At 42.9% G+C, this 23,190-nt stretch overlaps 1 protein-coding gene across 1 annotated transcript in view; it reads right to left on the bottom strand.

The window, feature by feature from the left end:
• LOC311049653 (protein kinase C-binding protein NELL1-like) overlaps positions 1-23,190 on the bottom strand; it is a 289,822-nt gene that overhangs the window by 254,409 nt on the left and 12,223 nt on the right. Inside the window, exon 3 of the mRNA XM_084063406.1 lies at positions 4,908-5,058. Within this exon, the coding sequence (XP_083919532.1) occupies positions 4,908-5,058 (151 nt within the window). The remainder of the gene's footprint in view (positions 1-4,907; positions 5,059-23,190) is intronic.

Here is a 23,190-nt window from a genome sequence, read left to right as displayed (position 1 = left end):
AATCAAACACAACAAACAGGTCTGATTACATTACCCCATCGTGCATGGCTGAGTACAGGGTAATAACTAATTAGTATGCGCTTGATCGTGGTCATACAGTGCTGAACCATTGACTATTTTAAAGGTTCTTGAAAACAGAATCAAAGTATTAAACAGAAAAGGTCTCACAGTAGCATCCAAAATGCATCATCCTAAGCTTTCTGAATGTCTTTAAAACCACCCCAAGGCGTTCCAGAGAGAAAGTGTTTATGAACAGGAGTCCCTCCCGTCGTTTTCAAATGATATAATGTTATGCCGACGAGTAACGCAGGATTAAACACTTCAAAATTGTCAAATTCCACTCGCAGGAGAATCCAAGGGACTGTTGGTTGTATGTGAGCACCGTTGAATGGCCCTTTAATGCTACATTTGCTTAGTCTGAGAGTACTCCAGAGAGCTCAATATGCTGCGTGGAGTGTGTCATTCTGTCTTGGAGCCTGAAGGAGGAGGATTACAGTCAGTTGGCTCCATTTAGCCACACCGCTGTTTGGCCAGCCTGCTGCGCAACAATTAGGCCCGCAGGTAATGAGAGAGTATATGTGTGCACGTGTATACGTGTGCACGTGTGCATGGGAGAGGGAGAGGGAGAGGGAGAGAGAGAGAGAGAGTAACACATGGAGTAAAGTGAGGTGGGAATTTTCAAGGTCACTCTAGGAGCTCAGCAGGGGCTATAGTAACTGTGAGTCTGCACTCAAAAAAATGTGTGTACACACACACACACACACACACACACACACACACTTTTGTCTTACTTTCTCCACAGGGTGACCATGGGTCAGGAGTTATAGATGCTGTCTGGGAATTGGAAGCTCACTGGCTTGATCATTGTGTGAGAGAGTGAGACATTTAACCCCTAAACACTTCCCAGGCACTGTTAAAAAAAAACTGTTGCATACTGCTCCTAGTACTTAGGATGGGTAAATGCAAAGGATGCATTTCAGGTTTGTGCAAATGGATACTAACATTTATCTTTAAAAAAATATGTTTCTTCTCCTGCTGGCTCAAACCTTGAAACCCCTATCTCACACACATGCACACACATGCACACACACACACACACACACACACACACACACACACACACACACACACACACACACACACACACACACACACACACACACACACACACACACACACACACACACACACACACACACACACACACACACACACACACACACACACACACACACACGGCCTTCCATACCGTAATAACTGTGTTAACCTCCACACACCCACTTATACCTTCAGAGCAGAGAGTGAAAATCAATGCAGCGCACGGCCAGCCCTTTTATAAATAAATAAAGCAATTTATTTGTATGGTTTCACACCGTGTACGTGACGCTCTTTCTTTGCTGCCCTGCAGCAGCAGCAGCAGCAGTAGTAGTACAACATATTCAATCCATTCAAATCCATTTGAAGACTTCCACGATAGGATGGCCAAACTTGACTGTTATCGATGTGCACATGATAATACTCAAAGGGAAAATTAGGCCAAGCAAGGAGACCGATGGACCGGTTATTGTGTGCCAGTGTTCTGGGACAGCTCAATTGGAATTCTTTATGTACTCAGTTAACTCATTAAGGCCCGGGTGCGCATCAGTGTCATTTTTTTGATTTCTTTGGCTATTAAAAAATAGCAGATATACAAGCTCATAGCGCGGCACTCGGTGCCGCGCTATGAGTTTGTAGATCTGCTATTTTTTAAAAGATTTGTGCAAATGTCTGAATATATTTTTTTTAAAGTGAACATTTGTAAAATATTTTGTTCCAGGGACCCGCAGAAGCAAAGATTTGAGTTAAAAATGATCGCTTTCAAAATATATAGATATTCAAAGATTTGCACAAATCTTCAATTTTTTCCCAAAATGCAGATCTGCTATTTTTTTATCTGCCAAAGAAATCTAAAAATGACACACATGCTTTCCCGGTCTTAATGTGTTAAAGACAACCCCACATCTCCAGAGACATTACACATTCAGGTTTGGGGAAGGGAAACGGGGGAAACGGAACGTTTCGCTGCTAGTTGGCTACATTTGTTCAGTATCTGGAATGTGTCCCCTCCCTGCATTTATTCCAGTGGTTCCCTTGTGTGCAGAGGAGGCACACTGCTGTGCCGTGACTATGAGACGAGTCCAGGTGACAACCAATTCTTTTTTTAGGCATAATACAAGGACTGAATATACTCCACTTCTCCATGGTTGGCTATAGGGGTGTGCCGATACACTAATTTCACGAAACGAAACAAATACTAGTTCTGTTTTTGCATTATTCAGACATGCAAACTTGTAGCTTTTCAGCTACAATAGCCGTTTTGAATCCAAATAGGGCAATAGTGTGACACCTGACCCCGAAAAAAAAAACATGTTGTCACCCTTTTCACCTCGGGGCTGTTTACATGCCCGATTATTATGATTGTAAAAACAAAAACAAAAAAAACTTTTTTTTCAAAACAATATTTTTTTTTCCCAAAACGATACATATCGTCACGAAAACGTATCGCGATATATCGTGGGACGATATATCGGCACACTCCTTGTTGGCTATGATGTAATAGGGCAAATTCTCATGTAGGTTTAATGTCATTAGGGCTGTGAATCTTCTGCTATCTCACGATTCGATTCCGATTCTTGGGGTCACGATTCAGATTTTTCCAGATTTTTTTCAAAACAAGCGATTCTCGATTCAAAACGTTTTTTTCCGATTCAGCCCAGAACTTGCCACTTCTCAAAAATGCCATTATACTAATTTTTTTTGGGTTGGAAAATCGATCTTTTGAAAATGAGAATCGATTCTGAATTGTCAAACATGAGAATCGATTTTTTAATTCAAATCGATTTTTTTCCTGCAGCCCTAAATGTTATGCGAGCACCAGTAAAAAAAATGAAGGAGCACCCGCACTAACATATAAGGAGCACCAACAATATATTGTTGCTGTCGGGCAGAAACCTTGTATCTCCATATTTCAGATTTAGCAGATCTACAATCTTTTTAGCAGAACTACTGTAAGCTCACAACTTGAGCTGTGAGCTTGTAGGTTGGCTGTTAAAAAAAGGACACACAAGGTTTCTACCCGACAGCAACGATATGTAAAATATTTCATTTATGGTTAAAAAAACAACAATATAACAGTACGGTTTACAAGTAAAAATCACATTGTTTGCGGGTCTTGTTGTCACAATGTCACCTTTCTGAAGACGACATAAATAAACCATGAACTGTTTTGATTGACAAATATAAGACAGTGTTCTGGACAAAAGCGAATGAATATTGCGATTAGTCTTTCGATCTCTCCATAGCGAGATTTGGCTTGACTTTTGCTGTCTGGAAATATGTGGAATTTGAGGTAAATTAACAATGAAAGACAGTAAAGATACCAGCATGGTAGAAACATGTCGCGATTTGACGCGCTTGTAGATTGCTATTGGTGTGCCTTGAGATTTTGACTTGCCCATTGTTGTGCCTTGGGCACAAAAAGTCTGAGAACCACTGATTTAACCTATCCTAACTATTACTGTAGCAGCAGTGGGCAGCTATTGAACAGCGTCCAGTGAGCAGTTAGGGGTTCAGTGTCTTGCTCAAGGACAGAATATCAAAAGGAATGAGATCGAACCAGGAACCTTCTGATTTGCAGGCAACCCGCTGAGCCATGCAATTACATTTAACATGAAATGTTCAATGAACAATGAAATATTTGTGGTCTCAGGGTAAAGTACATTGCATGTACAGTACACAATTATTTGTGGTGATACTGTAATGTGTTATACAGTACACTACAAGGGTTCTCAAACTTTTCAGGCTGTGACCCCCCAAAATAATCATATTTGAACTGGGGACCCCCCACCCTGACAAGCACTTGGAATTGTAGGAGTTCAGGCATTACATTTAGTTTGACTCGGTTCCACAGATGAATATTGTGAAAATGGCCGAACTACATGTCCAAGCCCACAACGCCTCGCAAAGGGTCGCAATGTGTGAGCTTGTACACCGGCTATTCTCACAATTTTTGCATCTTTCTTAGGTAATATTTGACCATTTGGGCAATGTTTGACCATTTTTTATTGTATAGTTTGCTGGTTACTTTTGACGTAGTAATGGTCTTATTTGTTTTTATTTTTTTATTTTAGAGGTATTTAGAGTCCCTAAATCACGTTAGAAATGTGCAGATACTGTACACTGTATACACTTACAGTATACTGCATGTTATAAGCTAATCATCTGGGGACCCCCCAAAATCATTTGGGCGGGCAGCCCCCGTCCCCGACCCCCAGTTTGGGAACGACTGCACAATAGCAGATTGAGGTATGACTAAAGATGCAAGGGTGCCATTTACACATTTTAAAATAACGGCAATGCTTGTTTTTGCTCCTATGTTGTAACTTTCTAATTAAATTACAGTAGCCTAGTTTCAGCATGCCTTCATTTCTGTTCCAAATGTGCCATTTATGTACATGTTTTAACTTCAGCACTTGAGACCAAAAGCCCTCCCTCTCTGCCTTTTGCCCTCTTCCTTTCAATAGTTCTCTACTGTCCGGTTCATCTCAACAACGAGTTCCTGAATAGCTGCTCAGCTTTTGTCCAAAGAATACAGGCAGTATAAGTCCTGCATCCTGCTCTCTAACAACTTCCTCTGCCCTTCTCCCCACTTATTCACAGACATAGCCGGGGCAATCTGAAATTGATCTTACTGCCAGCTGAAAATTCACCTGCAGATGTCTCAGGCACGAACAGGCCAAGAGAATTCATTTCAGGCTTCTATTTCAGAAAAACAAACCTCTCAAAGTGTAAAATCATGCCGACAGGTGGCGGGGGTGGGGTGCAGGAGAAAGCCGCCCAATAAAGAAACGTATTAAAGATGCCGTTACCTGTGTTCCGACTCGTGGATGGAGAATATGACTCCCGACGTGGCCGACTTCTGCTGGATGGAGGCCAGGAAGGTGAACTCATTTTTACTCCTAAACAGCTCCACGACCTTCTCTGTGATGTGTGCTGGAGCGTGCACTGCTCTCCCCACATCTGGAGAAGCCAAAGGAGGGAGAAACGACACAAAAAAAGACATAAGAATTCTAAAGCAAATGAGGAGGTGACGTTAAGCCCAGTCTGCAGGGCGACTTGCCTGAGCCCGGCAGAAGTGTTGAGATGTGATGCGATCATGCGACACCGGGTGAAAACACAGGTTTAACACCATAAGTCCTTTTTTCAGCATTCTGGCAGTTAATGTTATGATAATAACTACTACTTCTAAAAATGCTGTCACCAACAGAATTCAAGAGACATGTAGATCAATGGACAGCCATACTGTGCTAGCGTGTGCGTGCATTTGTGTGTATGCGTTAGGCCTGTCCCCGACTAAGGATTTGTATAGTCGAATACGATTGGCGACTAATTGCCAATAGCCGACTGGCAGTCGACTAATGCAACACCCAAAACAAAAACAAACAAAAAAAGAGTCGACTGAGACTGGTCAGTCGAGTCAGTTTGATTTGACTGAGCAATCTCTCAGTCAAATCATGTAAAAAAATATGTTATGCAATAGAGGAACATTCCATTTGGGCTGTAGGGGTGCTTAATGTCTGATTTATATACTTGCTTGGTTTCTCCCAATAAATCATGATGTATATCCTATTGTTGGCAAACTATTAGTCAATTAATATAACAAACTAGGCCAATCTCTCAGTCGAATAATATTTTTTTTTTTAAATGTTTTTGTTTTTCTTTCATAATTCGACTAAGATATTAGCAGTCGACTCAGACACCCCTCGACTGATTAGTCGACTATTCGAATAATCGAGGTCAGCCCTGGTATGTGTACTTGCATGCTCTTATTGCATGTGTGCACGTGTCCCCCGTGGGCAATGAATGCACTACACGGCTCTGTGCCACAGCCACAGAGGAAAGGTACTGAAGGCTCTTTGTTCCTGTGTACTGTATGTGCCTGTGTGTGCCTGTGTGTGTGTGCGTGTGTGTGTGTGTGTGTGTGTGTGTGCGTGTGTGTGTGTACAGGTCCAAGCATCTCCACACATGTGTGTATTTTAAGCAATATGCATGTTATCTGTGCCCCCCAGAGCACAAAGGCCAGGCACTGTGAGTGGGACACCTCTGGTCCAGTGTGTCCAGCTGTAAAAGACAAGCGAGTGCATTCAGGAGTGGCGGGCGCCGCTTCTTGCCCGCCTCACTGTGTGAGGGCATTTAATTCTCCCCAGGGGAGACGGTGGCCCGTCTGCCCTTGCACTCAAGCCTCCCCGCTGTCACACACTCCCAGTCAGTGGAGCGACATTCCACTGACCCTCCCACACACACAGTGGCTCGGCTGGCCGACGAGAGCCTGCCGAGTCCATTAAGCCACTAAGACCGGGTCGGGAACGCATCTGTCGTTTCAGATGTAACCACTTTTTTTTGTTACACTTTAGGCTATTCAAAAATAGCAGATATACAAGCTCATAGCGCGGCACCGAGTGCCGCGCTATGAGCTTGTAGATCTGCTATTGTTTTTAAATCGTGAACATTTTTGCAAATCTTTGAATATATATTTTTTTAAAGTGAACATTTGTAACTCAAATCTTTGCTTCTGGGGGTCCCTGGAACTAAATGTTTTGAGATGGCTGTTTGCGGCCAAATAGATATGATTTTGGGGGTCCTTGACATGAAAAAGTTTGAGAACCACTGATATTATATCAACATAATAATAATAATAATACATCAGACTTATATAGCGCTTTACTTAGTACCCAAAGTCGCTTTACAAAACAGCTTAAAATCAATTTTATTAGGAGCAAAAGAAAAGAAAAAAGTTAAAAAGGCTAAAAACAATAAGCTAAGACTAAGAGGAAGCAAGGGAGATTTGGTTTGGGTTAGGCAAGGAAAGCAAGTCAAACATAGAAAACTATTAGGATTTAGAAAACATTTGGTAGAATCGGCCTCAGGTCTTAATGGGTTAATAGATCACGCCTTCAAACCTGGAGGTCGGCACAGGAAAACTTGAGCCCCACGCTCCCCCCCCCCCCCCCCCCCCGTGAAGGCCCGAGGCAAGCACGTGTTGTTCCTTCTCCAACAACAAGCCTATACAGTAGCTCTTCTGTAGGCTTTCTCATGTATTTATATTTTTCTGCTTTGCTGATTTAAGCTGACAGGCCAATTAAGAAAACATATTGCCATTTTACTTCACTGTCATGTTCTAGCTCATTTGGAACCAATTTATGCGTTTAAAACTTGGATTGTTGCGACAAATGCGGCTCGCGACAGCAGCGGTGTCACGGCTTCAAGTAGTTCTACAGACAATATACTAACTCCATACAGCGGATGTTGCCTAATCCCTCTCCTCTGAGTCCTCTCCACTGTCTTTCCCACGCATAGTGACGCTGGAGAGATTTTAAGGATACTTCTGGGCTAAATACTAGAGTGGGATCCATTGAAAATAGGTGGCATGTTCCCGCCCTCAGCTATTTGATAACCAACATCATAGAAATGATTCTGCTTTAGCATTAGGTCTATTTGAGGTGATAGTTAAATCAGCAAGACCCTTTTTTCCCCTTCTCATTCCATAAATAATGCAGCACTTTCAAACTTATCGAGTTTCTCTCATGTGGTTCTACCATCTATGATGATTGATTTGTGTCTACACGTTTTAAGTGAACTTCTGCCCACTCAAATGTGGGCCCCGCCAGACTTAATATCCACCCCTCTGTGTGTGTGTGTGTGTGTGTGTGTGTGTGTGTGTGTGTGTGTGTGTGTGTGTGTGTGTGTGTGTGTGTGTGTGTGTGTGTGTGTGTGTGGGCCAGAGAAAAGATAAATATCCACCCCTCTGTGTGAGTGTCGACCAGAGAAGATGATTATGATTGATGATTAAGAGTGTCTAGAAAATACACTATTTCTGGTTTCTCACTCACAGAGCAGAGAAACAACAGTTAGATGTTTGTCAATAATTTGACTTCTGTAAGTGTCCACAATGCAAGGTTCAAATTGCTTTAAGGTCTGGTTAAGGATGTGGGAGGGACTTCCATTTTTTGCCTGTATCTGTGATGGATAGATCAGGGGAAGTTGACGGGGAGTAACACATCTCAACACAACAAAGGCATAATATAAAGCAGACGAAATCCACAACAGACTATACCACCGTATTGCTCCCCAAGGTTATCCAAAGCACAGAATGTGGAACGAGGGCAGAGTTCAGCAGCAGGCAGTGGCCACCAACAGGACACATTAATGTGGAATAAGACCTTGCATGTCACAGGGAGGCACATTTACTGGACACAGCAGACCGGGCTCAACCTGAATCATTGCAGCGCGCGAGTGTGTGTGTGTGTGTGTGTGTGTGTGTGTGTGTGTGTGTGTGTGTGTGTGTGTGTGTGTCACAGGGAAGCACATTTAATGGACATAGCAGACCAGTCTCACACTGAATCATTGCCGTTTGAGTGTGTGTCCAGACTGTCCACAGTATCCCTGGCTAACAATGTCCTGTAAAGCACATTTTAGCTCTCTCACACACACACACACACACACACACACACACCACACACACAGTATCCAAAACATCAAAGCTGTGCGGCTGCACTGCTGGACAGTCGAATGCCTCTCGTCGCTGCTGTAATACATTGAGCCCCACTGGCGCTGACTCAAAGTCAGCTGGGCACGGACCACGACGGCATGGAACAACATTAAAGACACATTAGACAAGAAAGGGGGGGGGAGAACGCTTCAGAGCTACTTGGCATCACTTGTGGCCAATTAATTCAACCCACACACACAGTTGAATAATAACTTCATAACAGGATCATATAAAGTACTGCACATAAAACTTTGCAGGGCTGGCTTGACGCAGATGTTCATTAATGTGCTGGATGATTCTTTAACCCAACGTTTCCAAATCAGTGTGCAGAGACCGGCCCAAACTTAGGGCTGCCAACCTGTCATGGCGGCTTGGAAGTCTGTACTGTCTCTTTAAACTTCTGCTCGTTTGTCCATTAGGTTGGAGCTGCACTCTGCTTGTGGGGAGGTGTGTCCTGGCAATTACCTGGCTGGCTACTTACTGTATACCTGGCTGTGACAGCACGCAGTGCTTAAAGATATTTTCCAGCTAGTGCACACGCTGGTGCAGCTAGTACTAGGTCAGTTAAGGTGTTTGCTTTGCTTAAGAACCAGATTCATTCTTGAACCTCCAGTAACACTAGTCCTCATCCACAGTCAGCCTAGGCTGCCCTAGCGTGTCTTGATATCTGGTCCTAGAGGGGCGGGTTCAAAATCTCCGGAGAAAAAAATCGGTGAGATTCCATTGGTTCACCGATCTGTCCGTGAGCCCCCGCCCCATGCCCCTCCTTCTCCCCCACAATGTGCAGCATAGTTCATATTCACACGGCGGCCATTTTGGAATTTAACATTGCGTTGCTGTGGCAACTGGGGTGGCATTTCATTGACTTAATGGCAATATGGCCGCCGTGTGACTATGGTCTATTGAGAGCCGTGACGTCACAACATTTTGGAGCGACGCCCACTGCACTCTTGGTTGGTTGGGGAAATGAAACACTTCCTATTCCAGGAACGTCAACAGGCTTGTCCAGGCTCTTATTTTTGAGCAAAACGCGAAGGAAAATAAAAAGCCTGGAGACAGAAGATTACAGAAGAGATCTACAAGTAGGACTGCTTTTCGTTCTTAGCTACTTTGGACCTTCTGTGGTGAAATCCTACGTTCAGTTATACTTCGGCTTTAGAAGCCTGTATCTCAGTTTTGAATAAAGGACACTTAAGTTTACTTTCTATACACGTCTCCTTTGTCTGTGTTCTGCATCTGTGTTCGCTCACTGTCTGCCCTGACACATCCACCTGAAGTTCAATAGAGACATTCAGGGTGCTTCTTGAGGACACACTACATAGTGACTCTGCACCCGTTTCATGTAACACTATGTTTATTTGCATCTGTGACATTGTAATGTGATTCCAAATGTTTGTTATTGTTTCTCATTATATATGTATTTGATCTGTTGTTATCTGGGCGTCCTTGAAAAAGAGAGCTTGCTCTCAATGGGCTTCCCTGAATAAATAAAAGGAAAAAGAAAGAAAAGACAAGGACGGTTGACAATGGCAACCCTACCCAAACTGGCTCAAAAGATGTTCTGGCAGGGAAGCAGTCAAAGAATTGTAATACAGGAGCATTGAATATCTAATAGAAAAGTCAGTATCTGTTAAATCTAACCTTTTATAGTATTCATTGTATTGCCTCGTTTATCCCTGTTCTCTCTAATGTATGCCTTTTTTTCTATATTTGGTTTCAAATTAAATTTGATTTGACACTTTTTAATTCTTTATACCGTTGCTGTATTTCATCTCCTTTTGTCAGACACTTTCTAACCATCTTTTGAGAAGCGCTGTACAAGTGAAGTTTATTATTCGTACTATTCTAATTCTTATTGTTATGACAGAATTTGGATCCGTGTGCAGTGGGCCGAGAAACAGAGAGAGAGAGAGAGAGAGAGAGAGCTGGGAGGCATTAGCCCAGAGGTGATGCTGCTTAACCCAGTAAGACCGGGAAAGCATCTGTCATTTTAGATTTTAACCACTTTAACCATCATCTTATACTTTTGCTATTCAAAAATAACAGATCTACAAGCTCATCGAGTGCCGTGGTTGTAGATCTGCATTTTTTGGGGAAAAATCATGAAAATGTGTGCAAATCTTTTAATATATATATATTTTAAAGCAAACGTTTCTAACTCAAATATTTGCTAAATCTTCTACATCCTAACAGTTTAAAAAAAAAAACTTTTGTTGCAATAATCAGTGGTTCTCAAACTTTTTCATGTCAAGGACCACTCAAAACTATATGTATTTGGCCACAGACGCCCATCTCAAAATATGTTGTTCCAGCAAAGATTTGAGTAACAAATGTTCGCTTTAAAAATATATATATTCAAAGATTTGCACAAATCTTTCACAAATTCATCAAAAATAGCAGACCTACAAGCTCATAGCGCGGCACTCGGTGCCGCGCTATGAGCTTGTAGATCTGCTATTTTTGAATAGCCCCAAAGAAATCTTAAAAATAGACACAGACGCGTTCCCGGTCTTAATGGGTTAAAAATGCCATGGTTTCTGGAAGTCTTGTCATCCGTCCTCCCCTCCAGTTACCCCCCCATCCATCCATCCATCCAGCTCTCCATCCATCTAGTGCACACTGTGTGCTGCAGATGGTCCCTGAGGAGCTACCCTGCTTTCTGCTGCCCCGGGCAAGATCTGCAGTGAAGAAAAACCCCGGGGCTGCAGAGCTACTGTAGGACGACTGGAACTGCAAGGTACTGTACAGAGCAGTGGTGGAAAAAAAGCACTCTCATTCCTTACTTAACCCATTGAGACCTTAAGTCGATTCTACATGTCTCCTAAATCTCAACAGTTTTCTGAAAAACGTATGTTTCTATATCAGTGGTGCTCAATCTTTTTCATGTCAAGGACCCCTAAAATGATATGTATTTGGCCGCGGACCCCCATCAAAATATCTTGTTCCAGGGACCCCCCAGAAGCAAAGATTTGAGTTAAGATGTTCGCTTTAAAATATATGTATATACTCAAAGATTTGCACACATTTTCACGATTTTTCAAAAATAGCAGATATACAAGCTCGTAGTGCGGCACTCGGTGCCGCGCTATGAGCTTGTATATCTGCTATTTTTGAATAGCCCAAAGTGTAAAATAATGCTTTTTAGCTCAAATCTAAAAATTACACAGTTCCAGGTCTTAATGGGTTAAGTAAATAGTATCAATGCTGCAGTGTAGAAATATACTGTGTTACAAGGAAAAGTCCAGGAATTCAACATTTCCTTGAGTTAAAGTACAAAAGGTATTGGCATCGAAATGCACTTAAAGTACCAAAATTAGAAAGTACTCATTATGCAAATGTCCCCTTTCACAAGTTTTGAAATGTAGAATACCGTACTACAAATTCACATCTAGCGTTCGAAGGACTGCGTGTGTGTGTGTGTGTGTGTGTGTGTGTGTGTGTGTGTGTGTGTGTGTGTGTGTGTGTGTGTGTGTGTGTGTGTGTGTGTGTGTGTGTGTGTGTGTGTGTGTGTGTGTGTGTGTGTGCGTGCGTGCCTCTCCCGGTATAAAATGTATACAAATCTTTTGAAAATAGAAGATCTACAAGCTCACAATGCGTCACGATGCTGAGCTTGTAGATCGCCTTTTTTCAAATGGCCGAAATGTATATAGGGCTGAAGTGGGTAATGTATGTTTTGTAATAATAATCAAGATCTACAAAGTAACTAGTTAGTAAAGTTTTCAAATAATTGTAATGGAGTAAAAGTACAATATTTGCCTCTGAGATGTAGTGGAGTAGAAAGTACAGAAATGGGAAATACTCCGGTAAAGTCAAAATACCTAAAAATTGTACTTAAGTGCAGTACTTGAGTAAATGTACTTAGTAACTTTACACCACTGGTACAGAGACAGGATGTGTAGCATGAATGGGCACAAACACACACACACACACACACACACACACACACACACACACACACACACACACACACACACACACACACACACACACACACACACACACACACACACACACACACACACACACACACATCGCCACATACACACTACAGTATATACTGACACAACTGCAAACACAGTAACACACCGACACGTGCATGCAACGCTGACACACGTGAACCAGATAATCGCAATGCCCCCCCCGCCCCCAAAGACTAAGCAACAAAACTTCACTCTCACATTCTACTGCGTGGATAGAAACCTCAAATGGCTCAAAGTCGCCCCCCAGCTGAAATTGGACGTGGAAATGTTTGCAATTGGAGGAGGAGATTGTGCCATTAACCCATTAAGACCTGGAACTGTGTCATTTTTAGATTTGAACTAAAAAGCATTATTTTACACTTTGGCTATTCAAAAATAGCAGATATACAAGCTCATAGCGCGGCACCGAGTGCCGCGCTATGAGCTTGTAGATCTGCTATTTTTTTTTAATCGTGAAAATGTGTGCAAATCTTTGAATATATATATTTTTAAAGTGAACATTTTTAACTCAAATCGTTGCTTCCGGGGGGTCCCTGGAACAACATATTTTGATGGGGGTCCGCGGCCAAATACATATCATTTTGGGGGTCCTTGACATGAAAAAGATTGAGCACCAATGATATAGAAACATACGTTTTTCAGAAAACTGTTGGGATTTAGGAGACATGTAGAATCGGCTTCAGGTCTCAATGGGTTAAAAAAAAATGTGAAGGTTCTTCACTCAAGTGGTGCATGAAAGAGATGGCAGAGACAGAATTGTGTGGCAGGCCAAGCAACTATAAGACAAACAGACAGGCTGAAAGAATCAAATAGAAAAAAAAGGCAAGAAGAGGGTATTGGGGGGGTGGGGGGGGGGGGGGGGGGAGGCAAAGAGTGTAGATCAGAAGAGTTGTGAAAATGCAGCAGTGCGCTGTGTGGGTGGGCTCACCCCGGAGGTCGGCCCGGCTCACATTTGAAGAACTCTTCGGCGATTGAAAAATGGATGAACCCAGAATAATGAAACTTTGATGAACCCTGTTTTTTTTTTTTGTGTTTTTCTTCGAAGATTTATTTTGGCCCCTGTTTGAAGCCTCATGCGTTTCTGTGAGGCGCCTCATGCCTTTCCGCGAGGCCTTACCACGAGTCGCAAATGCTTAAAACCCGCCACGCAGCAATGTGCCGAGTGGCAATGCGGCGAGCAGCGGCAATACACCAAGCGGTGTTGCCCTGTCATCCATTAATCCTTGAAGACCTGAAGCCCGAATCCACAAAATAATAACCCCCAAAAATTATATGTATTTGGCCGCCGACCCCCATCGAAATATGTTGTTCCAGGAACCCCCCCAGAAGCAAAGATTTGAGTTAAAAATGTTCGCTTTAAAACAATATATATTCAAAGATTTGCACACATTTTCACGATTTTTCAAAAATAGCAGATATACAAGCTCATAGCGCGGCACTCGGTGCCGCGCTATGAGCTTGTATATCTGCTATTTTTTAATAGCCAAAGTGTAAAATAATGCTTTTTAGCTCAAATCCCCAAAATGACACAGATGCGTTCCAGGTCTTAAATGGTTAAGCGCGATACGCTAAAAGCGATTGCTTCACCAAGAACGTCTCCAGTCCAGAGTTCGTAGCACTCCATTATGACTCATCAAAGAGAGTGGCGTGAATTACGCTCTCATCTATTAGGCCTACAGTACTAGCTCAGCAGGGGGATAGCAACCGAGATTGTTTTTCCATTTTCTTTTATGTTTATTCATTATCAGTGACGTAAACAGCGCCTAATGGAAAACTATTTTGGGGGTTTGAGAGTCTCTCTTGTTGATTTACCACGTGCACCGCAGTGGTGTAAAGTAACTAAGTACATCTACTCAAGAACTGTATTTAAGTACAATTTTGAGGTGCTTTTACTTTACTGGAGTATTTCCAATTGTCTATACTTTTACTTCTACTCCACTGCATCTCAGAGGCAAATATTGTACTTTTACTCCACTACAATTATTTGAAAACCTTAGTTACTAGTTACTTTGCAGACAGTAAGCCGGAATGTAGACGGCATCCCGGGAGCAGTATGGGTTAGCGCCCCATGCTGTTTCTTCCGTGAGGAAGAAGCCCAACAAACCCGCGGTGAGGCCTTTAGGAGGGCCATTCCAGCGTACCGCAAGCGGAGCTAATACCATTAGACGGCCCAATCTAGTGGTATCCAAGGAACCATCACGCCAGAAGGAAATGTTTGGATCGGGGCGGTGCACCTGATCTGGCGCAGCGCTCAGGTCCTGGACCTGGTGAGACGAAGGAGGAGCCCGGCCAGGAGACAACCTACAGAGCCTAGTCCACGTGCCAGAGCCTCCCCGAGTCCCGGCAGAGTACTTCCGGAGAAGCGGACTGAGTGGCCCTGTCTTGCCCTATAGGACTGAGCGTGGGTGCTACTGGGACGTAAGTTGGGGCTTGATCAACCCTGGCTGGGTCACCTGGGCGAGGGTGTATGTCGTATGTTGCGAGACCCGAAACACCCTATGACCCCAGGCTACAACACTGATGATACGTCCCAGTTGCATCCATGTGATGTTTTTCTTTATTATACATAAATACATATGTATTTAAATATAAATATGCATCTCGAGTGTATTTAATAAATATAAATATAAGCACGGGCTCGTTCATGGAGGTAGGTTGTGACGTAGGACGCAAAAGGGACACTAGTGCGCATGCTCATAACTCTATGGTTGCTCGAAACGTCTCAATAATTCTACTTCCGGCAGGCTTCCGGGTGCTTCAAAACGCCACTGAGCAATTTCATTGAAATGAATAGCTGGGGGCGGGGTAATACGCCCTCTATTCATATTATACCTCTATGGCACACACACACGCACGGCCGAATGCAAACCCACTCACACTCTCTCTTATCAGAGTTCAGGGCCTTCCATAACAACTGTGTTAACTACCTCCACTTTGTCTTCGGCGTTCGCAGTTGTGTGCACTCCCACGCTCGCTTTACCTACACATGCTTTACAACACTTTACCTTCAGAGCAGAGAGAGAAAATCAATGCAGTCTGCCCTTTTAAAAGCAATTTATATGTGTACACACACAGCTTACATTTACACACACACACACACACACACACACACACACACACACACACACACACACACACACACACACACACACACACACACACACACACACACACACACACACACACACACACACACACACACACACACACACACACACACACACACACACACTGTAGTGGTAATAGTATCATTTCATGAACATAAATGACTATGTAAATTGTTGAGCTCCCATCCTCAGTTTATACCTTACTATTACTGTGTGCAGGTTTATTCAGTACCACTGTGCTGGCAGTCTCTACTTCCTACTTATACTGGCAGCACCTTCACTCCCATCCACGTCTATACAAATACTCGCCATTGGGCACCACACACACACACACACACACACACACACACACACACACACACGGGGGAAATACCTGGAAATGAGATGTGAGCTAATTTAGCGGCACGCTGAGTGCTTTGAGGTGGTGTATCAGTATCAGGCAGGCTCTTATGTGAGGCCCACTGCTGGGAGCCCGGGCCCACACACTGGGGGGACCACAGAACTGCAGCAGAGCAGAGGGCCCCCACAGAGCTCACAGTAGAGCTCACGCCGTGAGACGACAGCCTCCCCATCAGCCCCGGCACTGCTTAATTACTCTCTCTCTCTCTCTCCCTCTCACACCTTTTTTCTCTGTCTGATGAGCAACCAATCAGTGGATTTGAGAGGAGAACAGTGGCAGCACCGCCAGCCAGCCAACCAAGCCCTATCCTGTCACCATGGCCACTTAACTAGCCGTTTATCCCAATTACTCGTGCTCTGCAAAACCTCTCTGCGAAAAAAAAAAGGGATAGATATCAGCATCTGCAGACATCGTTCCTCTCGTGTCTGTGATAAATCGTCCTCCCTCAGAGACCCCAAACTGGCCCCACATTAGATGTCAAATAAAACAGCAAAATGGCAAATAACCTCATCATCGAGCGATGGGCTCCTTAATCCTTTAAGCCTGAGGTTCCGATTCTACAAAATGTCTTCTAAATCAGTTCTAAAAACTTCTTTTTTTTTAAATTTATGTTGCTATGTCAGTGGTTTTCAAACTTTTTAATGTCAAGGACCCCAAAATGTATATGTATTTGGCCGTGGACCCCCATCTCAAAATGTTTTGTTCCAGGGACCCCCAGAAGCAAAGATTTGAGTTACAAATGTTCGCTTTAAAACAATATATATATATTCAAAGATTTACACAAATGTTCTTGATTTTTCAAAAATAGCAGATCTACAAGCTCATAGCGCGGCACTCGGTGCCGCGCTATGAGCTTGTATATCTGCTATTTTTGAATAGCCAAAGTTTAAAATAATGCTTTTTTTAGCTCAAATGAAATAGTGACACAGATGCGTTCCAGGTCTTAATGGGTTAATCATTCTCTCAGTGTCACAGAGTGACAACCATGGACCGTTAAAAAAAAACGGCATTGGTTTCTACAGACCGTAAATCAAGCCTATTTTGCAGCGCTAAAATCTGCCATCTTTCTATATCCGGTTGATATCCGGTCCGAAATGCAATCGTAAATTTAGTGCCATTGGCTGAAACCGCAGCGGGGGCGGGTCTTCACTCGGTAGAACCAGTAATCAAACCCTAGAAACATACCCTACTTCATCGACCATAATTTACCAAAACGCATATCATGGTGATTGAAAGACTGGAAGCATAGAGTATTTATGACAATGTTTATTACGGTAATAAAGTCAAGTGTAAAGTTCGGCCCAAAAACCTATCCGCTTGAATAGAGCCTAATTGCTTCTGACACCAGCAGTGGTGAAACAGGGAGACTACAGGCCATTCATATGAACTTCCTATATAGCCTCAATTTACAAGCCGGATGCTAGCCGCTGCAGTGACAACCTATACCACACTTGGTACCTCTAAGCCACCAGCTTTTCTCTCCCTTTTACTGAGAATGAGAGGGAGGGGAGTCAGATGAGTGTGGTCTACAGTGGGCAGCATGCCAAGTACGCCCAGAGAGATAGGATCAGGACAGGACATGTGGGGAGGAGTCACACACGCACAGGTGAGATAACACAACCTAAGGTCATCCAAGGGCACTACAGCAACACGAAAATCACCTCTGTCACAGCTCAGTGCCAGTCCATGGTATTAACACAGTGAATATGCCACACACGCACACACACACACACACATGCAGGGTACACTACACACACAGAGCCACACCTGCAGTAACAGAAGTGACAACTGACAGTTCAATACCGATAAGAGCAAGAACCCTGCCGGCGAAGAACACAGCGCGGTTGCATTACTTACTTCACCAAAAATAGCTACACAAACGACGCAAACGCAACCCCTCCCCGCCCTGTCTGAGCAAAACAACAGAGCATCAATTCTCTGAGACGAGCCCAAAAAAGAAAACAGCACGGAAGGGAGGAATGGAAATGCAAAGTAGCATGCCATACTATGGAGTAATGTCTCCACAATGTGTTGTTTCAACACAAACACATCTCGCCTACAGATTATTGAAGTGGGACTCCATTTGGCGAGGAAGCTATACCGAGTTTAGTCCAGGGGGTGTGTGTTGAATTGTGAACTGAACTGAGAGGCATGAATTATTAAAATAAATGGCACTCCAGATGTTTCATCTGCCGTCATGACAAACACTATAGCCTCTGCCAGAGCATGGAGATAGAAGCTGAGCATAACGCGATCTTGATAAACTACGGTGGTCTCTCCCTCTGTGCGGTGCGTGTGTGTGTATGATGAGTGCATACACACACGCACACAAGTGTTGGTACTGTTCACTTCCCCATCCTCGGAAGGTATACAGTCAGGGTGATGCATGAACTTTGCTCCACCGAGTTGCACGCTATAGCTTAACCCATTAAGACCGGGAACGCATCCGTGTCATTTTTAGATTTCTTTGGGGCAGGTGAAAAGCAGATATACAAGCTCATAGCGCGGCACCGAGGGCCGCGCTACGAGCTTGTAGATTTGCTATTTTTGAAGAATCGTGAAAAGTTGTGCAAATCTTTGAATGTATGTTGTTTTTGTAACACTCAAATCTTTGCTTCTGGGGGTCCCTGGAACAAAAATATTTTACAAACGTCCGCTTAAAAAAAATACGTATTCAAAGATTTGCACACATTTTCAAGACTTTAAAAAAAATAGCCAAAGAAATCTTAAAATAGCAGAACATGCGTTCCCAGATTGAATGGGTTAAGACCCTCTAACGTTAATAAACCGATGTCACGGAGGCTGCCATAGGAACTGGATGCCTTTTTTCTTTGCGTTGAAAGATGCTTCAAGGAGCAAACAACAACTGGAAGCTAGAGTCATTTAGCACAGAGACTGAAAGAGCCTTCAACCGTTTTTTTATCAAAGCTCCTCTCTCTTTCCTCGCGTTCCGCCGTGCCTCCGAGACAGCACCGTACAGGACAAACATCAAATGCGTGGAGGCACCGCACGACTAGAAGAACAGAACGGTTACATGCTTCCTTCAGTAACCCTGACTAAAAAACAAAACGACAACATGCCTTGAGATGCGGTGGTAGTCACCGCTCCTGTCAGTTTTTAATCCAGCTTGCTTTGATCCTCTCTCGCGTGCAGCACCTAGCATCTGCACGGAGCGCTTAAGAAGTCACATCTGAGAGGCGTAAACATTTGCATGTGGCAGAGTAGTTCTACATCAGTGGTTTCTCAAAACTTTTCATGTCAAGGAACCCCAAAGATTATGTGTATTTGGTTGCGGATCCCCCATCTAAAAGATATTGTGTGACAGGGACCTTCAGAAGCAAAGATTTGAGTAAAAAATTATCGATTTAACAATATATATATATATACACACATATATATATATATTTTTTTTTTTGGAGTGGTGCCAACCACTCCTACATATCTGACTTTGTCTGTGTGTCCGTCCGTATGTATGTATGTCCAATAAACAAACATTGATGACAACACGGGTGATGACAATACGGGGCTCATCAAAGGCACCACTCTCTTCACACAGGGTGTGATTTTTTTTTTTCCAAGGATTTTTCAAAAATAGCAGATCTACAAGCTCATAGCGCGGCATGAAGTGACAGATGACGGATGGCAAAGTTCTCCATCTACCGGTCAATCTTTGTCTATCTGGGCCATCATGTTACCGATTTATTGTTTTGCAAATCGATTATTCCACGGCAGTAAACATTTGTTTTTCTTTCTTTCTTTCTTTCTTTTCAATCAACTGCCACCATTAATAATGCATCGTCCACAACTACATAGCATTGCAAATGTTTTTCTATAAACCCCCCAATGTTTGACTTTGATCTGTCTTACTAGTCTGAACTATGAATCTGAATGAACATGGAGAACGTTTAAGTGCTACGAGAAGGAGGTGTTTCTTTCCTACCCGACTCTCTCTCTCTCCTCCTTGCACTGGCCTTGGAGACACTGGTGTTAATAAATGGGTCGTCACTTGTCACAGTGGAAGTATTGCCTCCCGTAATCCACAGTTTGCATAGTGATTGAGCTCAGTCTGCGTTTTATCCACCACGTTGTTATTGTCCTGGGTAACACTAACTCCGTAATGCGTGATCTATATACGACGGCACAGATCAAGATCAACGCTGCATTGAATGATTATTTAACATCACAGACATAGACAAGAGATGTAGACTTTTACTCTTTGTTTTCATATAGTTTGTCGAAATCATTCATTACACACTGCAATTTGAGGAAAACAAAACTCCTGCAGTGCGAGTGCATGACCAGATGTGCACTCGCAGAGATACGCACCGTTTCCTCTCCTGTTTGGAAAACATGGATAGCAGCTACTCAAAGGTAGGGTAAGTGATATTTTTGGGTTAAAACAAAAAGTATTTTGTTAAAAGGTTAAAGCACCATATTCTGATAGTAATTGCTATAGAGTGTTTGTTCAGTAACAGGAGTCTCCCCGTCTCCAGCTCTTTAAGAAACAGAAAATACATTTTATGGTAGGTGTGAAAATCTCAGCCAATCAGGAGAAAGTACCCATTTTTAAGCTTAATGTTTATAGTGTTCCAGTTCTAATTTTGCCTGCTCATTTCTTAGTGTCATCACTTCCAATTTCACTTGTTTAATCTATATCCTGATTGAGTTATCTCTATCCTGATTGGATAAAATTGGAAATGAAACTGAAACGAAAATGCATTTTCCGTTTTATAAAGAGCTGGAGAGACAAGGAGACTCCTTTTACTGAACAAACACTCTATAGCAATGAGTACTATCAGAATATAGAGCTACTGTATTTAACACTTATTTTAACCAAATAAAATCACTTACCCTACCTTTAAGTTAAAAATGTAATTTAAAAAACATGTTTGGATTTAGTTATTTTCTATTAGTATTTTTAAAAAATGGATTAGTGCACTAAACAATAATGTCACATCCCTCCCTAGTCATGACTTTAAGAATAAAATCGGCAGACAAAACGTTTTCTCAGAAGGATGGCTGGCATCTCCCTTATGGACAGGGTAAGAAGCTCAGTCATCTGGGAGAGACTTGAGAGTAGAGGCGCTGCTCCTTTACAATGGAAAAAAGCAAGCTGAGGTGGGGAAACTGGGCGTTTCCCCAGGGAGGTTTTCCAGGCATGCCCAGGTGGGAAGAGACCACGGGGGAAAGACCAAGAAACAGATGGGGGTTCACCACGTACAGTATCACCACGCTGGCCTGAGAATGGCTTGTGATCCCCCTGTTAGTTAGCTATTAATGTGGCCTGGGAAGGGAAGTCTGGCATTCTCTTCTGGAGCCGTTACCTCCGCGACCCGACTCCGGATAAAGCGGTAGAAGATGGATGGATGCATGGATACAACTTCACAGAACTTACATTATTAAATGAGCCAATGTATTTAGGTCCACCCACTCCTGGGACATATGCCCTTAGGGCGCGCTCCCACCGCACTTTTATTTTACCTCTGGGGCGGAATCTGCCAATGCTTTGTCAATACAAATGCGTGGATTCTTGGAAAAAATCCGCAAGACCATGAATCCACACATTTGCATTGACAAAGCATTGGCAGATTCTGCCCCAGAGGTACAATAAAAGTGCGGTGGGAGCGCGCCCTTAAGCCTGATTTCTCAGACCTCAGTTTTCATAAACTTATTTCAAAAAGGTTCCAAAACAGTTGGGTTTTTCTAAAGACGTTTATTTTGTAGCTCTGATCCTCTACTTTCATATAAAATGGATGAATGAATATACAGTATAGCTACTCGGGCGGCTGTGGCTCAGGAGGTAGAGCAGGTCGGCCAATGATCCGTGGGTCGGCGGTTCGAATCCCGGCTCCTCCTCCTGTCCACATGTCGAAGTGTCCTTGGGCAAGACACTGAACCCTACACTGCCTCCAATGATTCGGTCGGCGCTAGCTTGCCACCATTGGTGTGTGAATGTGGGAAAAGTGTGGACGCTGGCGTCGAATGTTCGCCGCTCCACCTCCCAATGTCCCCTCCCTGAATGAATGAATGAACCATTGTAAGAGCGCTTTGAGTAAGTTTCAGTACTTAGAAAAGCGGCATAAAAATGCAATTCATTATTATTATTACTCGTTTCTATCACTTATAATTGTTTGAATTCCTCTGTATTCCTGTAATAGTTCCAGGACAAAATTAGTATTGCTACATTGTGAATTACTATTTTGAAGTAAGATTTTCTAAAAGGTTCACATGGCCTAGATTTGTTTTCTAAATATTCTAATATTTCAGGTTTTTGTTCAAACTAAATACACATGAATGTATTTGTATATTTGTATGTATTTATCAGCACCACTGTATTCTATTAACACAACCAATTCCTTAGACAACCAATTACGGTATGCTAATTGGGATGAAACTCTAGAACGGACTTCCACCGTGTGGTGGGCTTCCAATTTGAATCTTTAGAGGGAATTTCAATTAAATTAAGCAATTTAATTAATTCATTTGTTTAATTTGATGCCTCATTGAACAAAGCTTGCACTGACAGTGTGTGAGTGTGAGTGTGTGTGTGTGTGTGTGTGTGTGTGTGTGTGTGTGTGTGTGTGTGTGTACGCCATCAAAACAATCCTAAAAGCACATTGGAAAGTACGTACATAATGACAGTGATCAGACAAAATGCACATGACTCGTAACTGTGGATGTGGCAAATCCAAATTGAAACGCAGGCACATGACATGCGGTTTTAGCAGTTCACCTTTCTGACTCAAATATGATATAACTCTTTTTTTTCCTTATTTATTTATTTCCTTATCCCCCATCTCATTACTTGTCAAAGCAGTCTCAACCTGTCCAGTAATTAGTTGTAACAGAAACCAATTCCAATTCCAAATAGTAATAGGTTAAAAAGCTACGGCAGTGAAAGTGCAATTACTGTGCGATTGTGATACCATCAAAATAAAAGACAATGCCTTTCGGAAGGACAAAGATGGCCTAATTATATCAGGCTTGATAAAGGTACTGAAAGCTCATTCCTTCTGCCCTCAATGAGCAGTGTGAAAAAGATAAATAGACACGAGTTTAATTGGCCTACGCGTCAGGTTACTGTGCTAATTGTTCACCTTACGTTGGGAAATTTGG

Source organism: Gymnoscopelus microlampas (assembly GCF_963454915.1).
Source record: "Gymnoscopelus microlampas genome assembly, chromosome: 1".
Classification (NCBI taxonomy): domain Eukaryota; kingdom Metazoa; phylum Chordata; class Actinopteri; order Myctophiformes; family Myctophidae; genus Gymnoscopelus; species Gymnoscopelus microlampas.
Note: the sequence above shows the minus strand (reverse complement) of the source record. Positions and strands in the feature narration are given on the sequence as shown.